Source organism: Bombina bombina, chromosome 3 (genome assembly GCF_027579735.1).
Source record: "Bombina bombina isolate aBomBom1 chromosome 3, aBomBom1.pri, whole genome shotgun sequence".
Classification (NCBI taxonomy): domain Eukaryota; kingdom Metazoa; phylum Chordata; class Amphibia; order Anura; family Bombinatoridae; genus Bombina; species Bombina bombina.
In genome coordinates this window covers 475,801,328-475,814,598 of record NC_069501.1, presented here as the reverse complement: position 1 = coordinate 475,814,598, position 13,271 = coordinate 475,801,328, and the positions used below count along the sequence as shown (strand labels likewise).

General features: G+C 41.4%; 1 protein-coding gene across 1 annotated transcript in view; it reads right to left on the bottom strand.

The window, feature by feature from the left end:
- The window catches only part of DEF6 (DEF6 guanine nucleotide exchange factor), a 255,433-nt gene that overhangs the window by 107,897 nt on the left and 134,265 nt on the right, over positions 1 to 13,271 (bottom strand). Inside the window, exon 2 of the mRNA XM_053706790.1 lies at positions 6,958 to 7,098. Coding sequence (XP_053562765.1) covers positions 6,958 to 7,098 — 141 coding nt within the window. The remainder of the gene's footprint in view (positions 1 to 6,957; positions 7,099 to 13,271) is intronic.

The following is a 13,271-nucleotide window of genomic DNA, read 5'->3' as shown; positions in this document are numbered from 1 at the left end:
TTTCTTGAAGGATGCAGACTTCTTCCTGTACCACTTGTGTGTCTTGTTCAGTGGTGGTCGTCTTTCAGCCTTTCTTACCTTGGCCATGTCTCTGAGTATTGCACACCTTGTGCTTTTGGGCACTCCAGTGATGTTGCAGCTCTGAAATATGGCCAAACTGGTGGCAAGTGGCATCTTGGCAGCTGCACGCTTGACTTTTCTCAGTTCATGGGCAGTTATTTTGCGCCTTGGTTTCTTCTGTTATGTGTGATCAGTCCACGGGTCATCATTACTTCTGGGATATTATCTGCTCCCCTACAGGAAGTGCAAGAGGATTCACCCAGCAGAGTTGCTATATAGCTCCTCCCCTCTACGTCACCTCCAGTCATTCTCTTGCACCCAAAGACTAGATAGGAGGTGTGAGAGGACTATGGTGATTATACTTAGTTTTTATAACTTCAATCAAAAGTTTGTTATTTTACAATAGCACCGGAGCGTGTTATTACTTCTCTGGCAGAGTTTGAAGAAGAATCTACCAGAGTTTTTCTTATGATTTTAACCGGAGTAGTTAAGATCATATTGCTGTTTCTCGGCCATCTGAGGGAGGTAAAAGCTTCAGATCAGGGGACAGCGGGCAGTTGAATCTGCATTGAGGTATGTAGCAGTTTTTATTTTCTGAATGGAATTGATGAGAAAATCCTGCCATACCGTTATAATGACATGTATGTATACTCTACACTTCAGTATTCTGGGGATGGTATTTCACCGGAATTACTCTGTAAAAGTACATTAAACCTTTTAATAGGTATTTAATTCATGTTAAACGTTTTTGCTGGAATGTAGAATCGTTTGCATTTCTGAGGTACTGAGTGAATAAATATTTGGGCATTATTTTTCCACTTGGCAGTTTGCTTGTTTGATTATGACAGTTTCGTTTCTCTCTCACTGCTGTGTGTGAGGGGGAGGGGCCGTTTTTGGCGCTCTTTGCTACGCATCAAAAATTTCCAGTCAGTTACTCTTGTATTTTCTGCATGATCCGGTTCATCTCTAACAGAACTCAGGGGTCTTCAAACTTCTTTGAAGGGAGGTAGATTCTCTCAGCAGAGCTGTGAGACTTATGTAGTGACTGTGTTTTAAAACGTTGCTCTGTGATTTTTATGTTTAAAATTTAATTAGTGTTACTTTACTAATGGGAACAAACCTTTGCTAACAAGTTGTGTTGTTTTTAAAGAGTGATGCTATAACTGTTTTTCAGTTCATTATTTCAACTGTCATTTAATCGTTTAGTGCTTCTTTGAGGCACAGTACGTTTTTGTTAAATAAGATTGTAACCAAGTTGCATGTTTAAACATGTCTGATTCAGAGGAAGATACCTGTGTCATTTGTTCCAATGCCAAGGTGGAGCCCAATAGAAATTTATGTACTAACTGTATTGATGCTACTTTAAATAAAAGCCAATCTGTACAAATTGAACAAATTTCACCAAACAGCGAGGGGAGAGTTATGCCGTCTAACTCGCCTCACGTGTCAGTACCTGCGTCTCCCGCCCGGGAGGTGCGTGATATTATGGCGCCTAGTACATCTGGGCAGCCATTACAGATAACATTACAAGATATGGCTACTGTTATGACTGAAGTTTTGGCTAAGTTACCAGAACTAAGAGGCAAGCGTGATCACTCTGGGGTGAGAACAGAGTGCGCTGATAATTCTAGGGCCATGTCTGATACTGCGTCACAGCTTGCAGAGCATGAGGACGGAGAGCTTCATTCTGTAGGTGACGGTTCTGATCCAAGCAGATTGGATTCAGATATTTCAAATTTTAAATTTAAATTGGAAAACCTCCGTGTATTACTAGGGGAGGTCTTAGCGGCTCTTAACGATTGTAACACTGTTGCAATACCAGAGAAAATGTGTAGGTTGGATAAATACTTTGCGGTACCGGCGAGTACTGACGTTTTTCCTATACCTAAGAGATTAACTGAAATTGTTACTAAGGAGTGGGATAGACCCGGTGTGCCGTTCTCACCCCCTCCAATATTTAGAAAGATGTTTCCAATAGACGCCACCACACGGGACTTATGGCAAACGGTCCCTAAGGTGGAGGGAGCAGTTTCTACTTTAGCTAAGCGCACCACTATCCCGGTGGAGGATAGCTGTGCTTTTTCAGATCCTATGGATAAAAAATTAGAGGGTTACCTTAAGAAAATGTTTGTTCAACAAGGTTTTATATTGCAACCCCTTGCATGCATCGCGCCGATTACGGCTGCGGCAGCATTTTGGATTGAGTCTCTGGAAGAGAACCTTAGTTCCGCTACGCTGGACGACATTACGGACAGGCTTAGAGTCCTTAAACTAGCTAATTCATTCATTTCGGAGGCCGTAGTACATTTAACCAAACTTACGGCTAAGAATTCAGGATTCGCCATTCAGGCACGTAGGGCGCTGTGGCTAAAATCCTGGTCGGCTGATGTAACTTCTAAGTCCAAATTACTTAATATACCTTTCAAGGGGCAAACTTTATTTGGGCCCGGTTTGAAAGAAATTATCGCTGACATTACAGGAGGTAAGGGCCACGCTCTACCTCAAGACAAAGCCAAAGCTAAGGCTAGACAGTCTAATTTTCGTCCCTTTCGGAATTTCAAAGCAGGTGCAGCATCAACTTCCACTGCACCAAAACAGGAAGGAGCTGTTGCTCGTTACAGACAAGGCTGGAAACCTAACCAGTCCTGGAATAAGGGCAAGCAGGCAAGAAAACCTGCTGCTGCCCCTAAGACAGCATGAACCGAGGGCCCCCGATCCGGGACCGGATCTAGTGGGGGGCAGACTCTCTCTCTTCGCCCAGGCTTGGGCAAGAGATGTCCAGGATCCCTGGGCGCTAGAGATCATATCTCAGGGATACCTTCTAGACTTCAAATTATCTCCCCCAAGAGGGAGATTTCATCTGTCAAGGTTGTCATCAAACCAAATAAAGAAAGACGCGTTTCTACGCTGTGTACAAGATCTATTATTAATGGGAGTGATCCATCCGGTTCCGCGGTCGGAACAAGGACAAGGGTTTTACTCAAACCTGTTTGTGGTTCCCAAAAAAGAGGGAACTTTCAGGCCAATCTTGGATTTAAAGATCCTAAACAAATTCCTAAGAGTTCCATCGTTCAAAATGGAAACTATTCGGACAATCTTACCCATGATCCAAAAGGGTCAGTACATGACCACAGTGGATTTAAAGGATGCTTACCTTCACATACCGATTCACAAAGATCATTACCGGTATCTAAGGTTTGCCTTCTTAGACAGGCATTACCAGTTTGTAGCCCTTCCATTCGGATTGGCTACGGCTCCAAGAATCTTCACAAAGGTTCTGGGTGCCCTTCTAGCGGTTCTGAGACCGCGAGGAATTTCGGTAGCTCCGTATCTAGACGACATTCTGATACAAGCTTCAAGCTTTCAAACTGCCAAATCTCATACAGAGTTAGTTCTGGCATTTCTAAGGTCGCATGGATGGAAAGTGAACGAAAAGAAGAGTTCTCTCTTGCCTCTCACAAGAGTTCCATTCTTGGGGACTCTTATAGATTCTGTAGAAATGAAGATTTATCTGACAGAAGACAGATTAACAAAGCTTCTAAATACATGCCGTGTCCTTCATTCCATTCAACTCCCGTCAGTAGCTCAATGCATGGAGGTGATCGGCTTAATGGTAGCAGCAATGGACATAGTACCCTTTGCACGCCTACATCTCAGACCGCTGCAATTGTGCATGCTGAGTCAGTGGAATGGGGATTACTCAGATTTGTCCCCCACTCTGAATCTGGATCAAGAGACCAGAAACTCTCTTCTATGGTGGCTTTCTCGACCACATCTGTCCAGGGGGATGCCGTTCAGCAGGCCGGACTGGACAATTGTAACAACAGACGCCAGCCTTCTAGGTTGGGGCGCTGTCTGGAATTCTCTGAAGGCTCAGGGACAATGGAGTCAGGAGGAAAGTCTCCTGCCAATCAACATTCTGGAATTGAGAGCAGTTCTCAATGCCCTTCTAGCTTGGCCCCAGTTAAAGACTCGGGGGTTCATCAGGTTTCAGTCGGACAACATCACGACTGTAGCTTACATCAACCATCAAGGAGGGACAAGAAGCTCCCTAGCAATGATAGAAGTATCAAAGATAATTCGCTGGGCAGAGTCTCACTCTTGCCACCTGTCAGCAATCCACATCCCGGGAGTGGAGAACTGGGAGGCGGATTTCTTGAGTCGCCAGACTCTTCATCCGGGGGAGTGGGAACTTCATCCGGAGGTCTTTGCCCAAATACTTCGACGTTGGGGCAAACCAGAGATAGATCTCATGGCGTCTCGCCAGAACGCCAAACTTCCTCGCTACGGATCCAGATCCAGGGATCCGGGAGCGGTTCTGATAGATGCTTTGACAGCACCTTGGAACTTCAGGATGGCTTATGTGTTTCCACCCTTCCCGCTGCTTCCTCGATTGATTGCCAAAATCAAACAGGAGAGAGCATCAGTGATTCTAATAGCGCCTGCATGGCCGCGCAGGACTTGGTATGCAGATCTAGTGGACATGTCATCCTGTCCGCCTTGGTCTCTACCTCTAAGACAGGACCTTCTGATTCAGGGTCCATTCAAACATCAAAGTCTAACTTCTCTGAAGCTGACTGCTTGGAAATTGAACGCTTGATTTTATCAAAACGTGGTTTTTCTGAGTCGGTTATTGATACCCTGATACAGGCTAGGAAGCCTGTTACCAGAAAGATTTACCATAAAATATGGCGTAAATACCTATACTGGTGTGAATCCAAAGATTACTCCTGGAGTAAGGTTAGGATTCCTAGGATATTGTCTTTTCTACAAGAAGGTTTAGAAAAGGGTTTATCGGCTAGCTCATTAAAGGGACAGATCTCAGCTCTGTCCATCTTGTTACACAGGCGTCTGTCAGAAAATTCAGACATCCAGGCCTTTTGTCAGGCTTTAGCTAGGATCAAGCCTGTGTTTAAAACTGTTGCTCCGCCATGGAGTTTAAACTTAGTTCTTAACGTTTTACAGGGTGTTCCGTTTGAACCCCTTCATTCCATTGATATAAAATTGTTATCTTGGAAAGTTCTATTTTTAATGGCTATTTCCTCGGCTCGAAGAGTCTCTGAGTTATCAGCCCTACATTGTGATTCTCCTTATCTGATCTTTCACTCAGACAAGGTAGTTCTGCGTACTAAACCTGGGTTCTTACCTAAGGTTGTCTCTAACAGGAATATCAATCAAGAGATTGTTGTTCCTTCCTTGTGTCCAAATCCTTCTTCAAAGAAGGAACGTCTTCTACACAATCTGGATGTAGTTCGTGCCCTCAAGTTCTACTTGCAGGCAACTAAAGATTTTCGCCAAACTTCTTCCCTGTTTGTCGTTTATTCTGGACAGAGGAGAGGTCAAAAAGCTTCTGCTACCTCTCTCTCTTTTTGGCTTCGTAGCATAATACGTTTAGCCTATGAGACTGCTGGACAGCAGCCTCCTGAAAGAATTACAGCTCATTCCACTAGAGCTGTGGCTTCCACTTGGGCCTTTAAGAATGAGGCCTCTGTTGAACAGATTTGCAAGGCTGCAACTTGGTCTTCGCTTCATACTTTTTCCAAATTTTACAAATTTGACACTTTTGCTTCTTCGGAGGCTATTTTTGGGAGAAAGGTTCTTCAGGCAGTGGTTCCTTCTGTATAATGAGCCTGCCTATCCCTCCCGTCATCCGTGTACTTTTGCTTTGGTATTGGTATCCCAGAAGTAATGATGACCCGTGGACTGATCACACATAACAGAAGAAAACATAATTTATGCTTACCTGATAAATTCCTTTCTTCTGTTGTGTGATCAGTCCACGGCCCGCCCTGTTTTTTAAGGCAGGTACATATTTTTTAAATTATAATTCAGTCACCACTACACCCTTGGCTTCTCCTTTCTCGTTGGTCTTTGGTCGAATGACTGGAGGTGACGTAGAGGGGAGGAGCTATATAGCAACTCTGCTGGGTGAATCCTCTTGCACTTCCTGTAGGGGAGCAGATAATATCCCAGAAGTAATGATGACCCGTGGACTGATCACACAACAGAAGAAAGGAATTTATCAGGTAAGCATAAATTATGTTTTTTCCACACGCTTCTTGCGACCCTGTTGACTATTTTGAATGAAACGCTTGATTGTTCGATGATCACGCTTCAGAAGCTTTGCAATTTTAAGAGTGCCGCATCCCTCTGCAAGATATCTCACTATTTTTGACTTTTCTGAGCCTGTCAAGTCCTTCTTTTGACCCATTTTGCCAAAGGAAAGGAAGTTGCCTAATAATTATGCACACCTGATATAGGGTGTTGATGTCATTAGACCACACCCTTCTCATTACAGAGATGCACATCACCTAATATGCTTAATTGGTAGTAGGCTTTCGAGCCTATACAGCTTGGAGTAAGACAACATGCATAAAGAGGATGATGTGGTCAAAATACTCATTTGCCTAATAATTCTGCACTCCCTGTATTTATGAATAAATAGAACAAAATCTTCTATGTGAAGAACATTGGAATGTGAAACATTCATATTTTCATGTCGGGTTAGTGCACATGAGAATATGTGATCCATTGACTTCTATGGGGGAACAGGTTATCGCGCACGCGATACTGTAAGTTCGGCTTTTTGTGCGAGTCAGGTTAGCGCAACAGCGATAACTTTTTACTTTCAACTCCTTATACGAACGCAACCTGATGCGAGCAAAAAGTTTACTTCTAGCACAATTAACGCTCCACTCGTAATATGGCCCTTAATGTTTAATTATAAAACTTCGCGATATACAGTACTTTTATTATATATTTGCCTGCTTCTCTGTAATGTAATTCTGACAATTGTGTTGTGCTTTTTAATGCTATGATCATGGGCATAAAAACAATGACATTTATTTAATTTGCAGATCTTTCCCTTTAATTCATTAAGAACAGTCTTGCTCCTACCTTGTCTAGTATGTACTGGTTCAGATACGGCATGTACCCCTGACTAGATACAGGACCGTCATCATCATCACGGAAGTGATCTTCTAGAGCTACAGGGTCATGAGGGATACACAGAACAGTATAAAGGTTATGAGAGAGCACCTATAAGAGAGAAAAAGAAAGATAACTAGTTAGCACTGAACAGGTATATTATTATTATTATTATTATTATTAGTGGTAGTAGTAATTTCACAATCTCATTTTAACTGCTTAGCTTTGGGATACAAATCTTATGTGACCAAGTCTGAATACAAAAAGATATAAAGAATAAAATAAACAAATACTGTACATATAAGGAGCCTATTTAATATGGTGCGAGCGGACATGATCCGATATTGCGGGTCATGTCCACTGCACATCGATAAATGCAGACAGCATACACTGTCTGCATTTATCATTGCACCAGCATTTCTGGTGAACTGCTGGTGCAATGCCGCCCCCTGCAGATTTGCGGCCAATCGGCCGCTAGCAGGGGGTGTCAATCAACCCGATCGTATTCGATCGGGTTCATTTCTGTCCGCCGCCTCAGAGCAGGCGGACAGGTTATGAAGCAGTGGTCTTTAGAACGCTCGCCGGAAACACGGGGTATCAAGCTCTATACAGAGCTTGATAAATATGCCCCCTAGTGTGTTCCTATGTCATAAATACACAGCAGAGGATCATTATGACTAATGCATAGACTGAAACCTGAAATAGCAGTCTAATATACTATTGATTAAAGGGATATTAATCCCAATTATTTTCTTTCATGATTCGGATAGAGGCTGAGCATGCAATTTTAAGCAACTTTCTAATTTACTCCTATTATCAATTTTTCTTCATTCTCTTTGCATTTTTTGTTAAGCATCCTAACTAGTGCTTGCTGATTGTTGGCTATATTTAGCTACCAATCAGGTAGTGCAACCCAGGTTCTGAACCAAAAATGGGCCAGCTCCTAAGCTTACATTCCTGCTTTTTCAAATAAAGATACAAAGAGACTGAAGAAAAATTGATAATAAGAATGAATTAGAAAGATGCTTAAAATTCCATCAAATGAATCATGAAAGTTTAGTCCATCAAATAAATCATGAAAGTTTAATTTTGACTTTAGTGTCCCTTTAAGTAGGAAGTGTTTCTGCTATGAGGCTTAGGGCCAACCAACAAGTACAACCACCAAAAATCCTGTCACATGGTAGAGATTTGCTTTTGTAGATGAAGTGTGGTTACTGACTGCTTTTGCACAGTACCTTACTTGCTTTACTTTTCAAATAACACTGAACACTGAGGTTTAAAATTTAGTAAAGTTATTTGAAAAAGAAAAAGGTTGCTCTTTCTTATTTTAAAAGCACATTAAGTTGCTGAGCATTATGGACCAACTATTTTCTTATTGATGTGGATCATACCATGAACTTTTATTCCGTATACATCACCTGATAGTTATGTAACATTACCCACAATGCCATTTGAAAGAAGCTAGACGCAGCAAATTCCCTGTGCTAATCAAGGTCTGCAAGCTGAACGTCATCACACACTGCCTCACAATTACAATTACAAATCTTTCAAAACTATTTCATTTACAAGGAAGCCCAAGATTCTTTGTCCAGTGCCAGTTCAAGGGGTGCTGGGAGATGCTGTGAATCCTCATTCATTACTATTAACATTAACACCTAGAAAGCTCAAATATGCCATCAACCCTGCATTTGTAAGGTAGTTCCTTTTTATATGTCCAGTGCTGTACATAGAGCAATGAGAGAGGTAATAAAGGGTTTAAAAAATAAAAATAAAGGAGGAACAGGGGACCCTTTGACATTTAGCTTTGTAATTAGCTTTCTGCACCCTTTACTAGGATTAAAGGGACATGAAACACAAAATATTTCCTTCACACTATGGGGCCTAGTTATCAAGCCGTCTACTTTACCTGCCTTCGCCGGTTCAATACGCCCGCCTAAGCTCGCCTACCATCGCCGCCGCAGACCTGCAAAATTTCGCCTAAGTTATCAAACAATCTGTCAAAAAGCTGCGCACCAAGCACAGGGCGATGAGCAGCGGACTGTGATAGTTATCACTCATCTGATCTCGCTGCTCTTCGGCTTTTTGACAGCTTTATTGCTAGCCTGTCACTAAGCACCCACACTAAACTATACTGTTCTACCCCCTATACCGGCGCCCCCGGAGCCCTCCACAACTAAATAAAGTTATTAACCCCTAAACCGCCGCTCCAAGACCCCGCCGCAACTCTTATAAATGTATTAACCCCTAAACCGCTGCTCCCGGACACCGCCGCCACCTACATTATACCTAGTAACCCCTATCCTGCCGCCACCTATAATAAAGTTATTAACCCCTATCTGCGGATCCCGGACCTCGCCGCAACTAAATAAATAGTTTAACCCATAAACCGCCGCTCCCGGACCCCGCCGCAACCTATATTAAACTTATTGACCCCTAATCTGCCCCCCCTACACCGTCGCTACCTATAATAAATTTATTAACCCCTATCCTGCCCCCCCTACACCGCCGCCACTGTAATAAAATTATTAACCCCTAAACCTAAGTCTAACAATAACCCTAACACCCCCCTAACTTAAATATTAATTAAATAAATCTAAATATTATTTCTCTTATTAACTAAATTAATCCTATTTAAAACTAAATACTTATCTTTAAAATAAACCCTAATATAGCTACAATATAAATAATAATTATATTGTAGCTATCTTAGGATTTATTTTTATTTTACAGGCAAATTTCAATTTATTTTAACTAGGTACAATAGCTATTAAATAGTTATTAACTATTTAATAGCTACCTAGCTAAAATAAAGAGAAATTGTAACTTAGGTTAGATTCTATTTTACAGGTAAATTTCTCTTTATTTTAGCTAGGTAGCTATTAAATAGTTAATAACTATTTAATAGCTATTGTACCTAGTTAAAATAAATTGAAAGTTGCCTGCAAAATAAAAATAAATCCTAAGATAGCTACAATGTAATTATTATTTATATTGTAGCTATATTAGGGTTTATTTTAAAGGTAAGTATTTAGTTTTAAATAGGATTAATTTAGTTAATAAGAGTTAATTTATTTCGCTAGATTTAAATTAGATTTAATTTAGGGGGGTGTTAGGGTTAGACTTAGCTTTAGGGGTTAATAATTTTATTATAGGTTGCGGCGGTATAGGGGGGGCAGGATAGGGGTAAATAAAAATATTATAGGTGGCGACGGTGTAGGGGGGGCAGATTAGGGGTTAATAAGTATAATATAGGTGGCTGCGGGGTCAGGGAGCGGCGGTTTAGGGGTTAAACTATTTATTTCATTGCGGCGGGGTCCGATAGCGGCAGGATAGGGGTTAATACATTTATTAGTGGTGGCGGCGGTATAGGGGGGCAGGATAGGGATTAATAGGTATTATGTAGGTGGCGGCAGGGTCCGGGAGCGGCGGTTTATGGGTTAAAATGTTTAATATAGGTGGCGGCAGTGTAGGGGGGGCAGATTAGGGGTGCTTAGACTCGGGGTACATGCTAGGGTGTTAGGTGTACACACTTCCCATAGGAATGAATGGGATGTCAGACAGCAGCGAACTTGAACTTTCGCTATGGTCTGACTCCCATTGATTCCTATGGGATCCGCCACTTCCAGGGCGGCGGTTTGAAAACCAGGTACGCTGGGCCGTAAAAGTGCCGAGCGTACCTGCTGGGATTTTGATAACTCCCAAAAGTAGTCAGATTGTGCCGAACTTGCGTTCGGAACATCTGGAGTGATGTAAGAATCGATCTGTGTCGGACTGAGTCCGGCGGATCGATGCTTACGTCACCAGATTCTACTTTTGCCGGTCTGTAGGGCTTGATAACTTAGGTGAATCAGCCTCGCCTCAAATACGCTGCGGAATTCCAGCGTATTTGAGGTTGACGGCTTGATAACTAGGGGCCTATATATCCATTAAATGGAGAAAAGTGAATCATTTTTGAAGAGGAGATGCCCCTCTTTCAGATGAAGGATAAGATGCTTTGGTGGGTATTTTGGTGATCATAATGTCAACAGCCATTAGCCTTAAGCATATAGAATAAAATCTGAGGAGTGGGGTATCCTACTCTGTTGCCCACTCTAATCTATAGTGGGGCATGATACCCTATATTTAAAAGCAGCAATCCAGTTCTTTCATTTAAGTGGTCCTGTGTCTGTCTATCTGTCAGATGATTATCATTATAATGACAAATACCTGATAGCACTGGTCCTATTTTAGAAGACTTGGCAACTATAAAGAGGCCCTTATTACCCCCTTGAAGTTTGGACAGAGGCATTAACATTAGCAAACATTATTAAAGGATGTTGTCATCTGCTCTGCAGAACTCCTACTGTTTGTTGTTTTTTTTAAAATAATATTTTTATTGAGGTTGGAAAAATACAACTACAAGCAATATTTGCTATCACACATTAGAAAGATGACTTACAGTATCATGACCTAACAATGGCATAATCCAAAACAACAATATAAGTAAATAATTAGCAATCCGAAAATAAAAGGGGATGTAGACCTCTTTTTACTATACCACTGAGATATCCTCCTCCCTATCATGAGGCCACTTTTGGACCTTCCTTTAGACAATTATTATAGAACTATGGATGAAATACCATCAATTATTTTATCAGTTAGATGCAGGGTAAAGAATACTTATGGATCTTGAAGTAAGAGTAATAACTTTATAAAAACCTGCAAATTATAAAGTGTTAGACAGTATAGGATAGCACGTGTAATATATATATATAATATATATATATGATAAATACTTATACGTGGGCCTAAAATATATAACAAAAAAGAAGTGGATTTCTTAGAGGGGGCTACAAAATAACTCAAAGCATTCTAGACAATGTGTTCAGCAATTTAATTATTGTTTATTGTTCCGTTAGAGACAGCAGAGATATAGGGGCCAATTTATCAATGTCTGGCTCACATGATACACTGTAGCGGATCATGACCGCCAGACATCGCTGAAGGCCGACAGCGTGTTTAACATTGCACAAGAAGTTCTGGTGAACTGCTTGTGCAATGCTGCCCCCTGCAGATTCACGGCCAATCAGCCGCTAGCAGCGGGTGTCAATCAACCCGATCGTATGCGATCGGGCGGATTGATGTCCGCAGCCTCAGAGGCAGTGGACGAGTTAAGGAGCAGCGGTCTTAAGACCGCTGCTTCTTAACTCCTGTTACCGGCGAGCCTGAAGGCTCACGCAGAAACAGGGATATTTGGCCCCATTCGGCCCATGATAAATTGTCCCCACTACCTCAGTTGTAAGCTACTGACTAAGAAAACAGCAGGAGAAGTAAAGAAAGATTTAGATAATGTTAAGCAAGAACTAGATCACTTAAACTAAATGTATCTACCAACGGGAAAGAGAGAAAAATGGTTATAATAATTATCTAGCATCTAGGTAAACATAGATTCAGTAAGCTCCAAAATAAACACTAAGGGCTAGATTACAAGTGGAACACTAAATATCATATTAGCACTCCACTTTGTAATACCAGCACACGATAATGAGTGCTGGTATTACAAGTAAATCGCAATACGAGACTGCATCAGAACCTTGCGAAGGGGCTAAGTAGCATATCGATGGGCAGCAAATTTAAATATATATGTATATACACATATTAAAAAATGCAAAAACATATTCAGGTATAGGGACTATAAAAAAAAGTTCTGTATTTCACATCATACTACAGTCAAAAAACTTGCCAAGAGTAGTATAATGTATCAGGGTGCTCAAAATGTCACTTATATTTCTATAACATAGACTGTATAACTGAATAAGTTACCAATATCACTGTATCAGAATTGCAGTAGAAAACTTGGTATGCAAGATAAATATATATATATATATATATTACCCTCCAGGTAAATAGACTATTAGGTTAATACTAACGGCAGCCGGATCCCTTAGGCATGCACCATGTACCGTCTCACCGTAGGTTTCTCACTGACCTTAATACCAACTTTTACTGGGTGCTTGATATCGATTGTTTTACACCGTGAGTCTACTAAACGTTACCACATCTCCAGGTGAATGGCATCCATAAAAGCATGTCTGTAGTAGCGGGTATAGAGCGGATAGCTCCACCTCCACACCGCCATCGCACTGGCCGTAGAGTTCCAGGTTCTATGATCCAGTGTCAGAATTACATATCAAATTATCCGAACACCATAAGTTCTTAGCCGAGAATGGAAAAGCTTCAGACAGTGGTCACTAAAGTCCACTTGGCAAAAAAGTAAGGGGTAATTCAACATAAGCCGATCAACT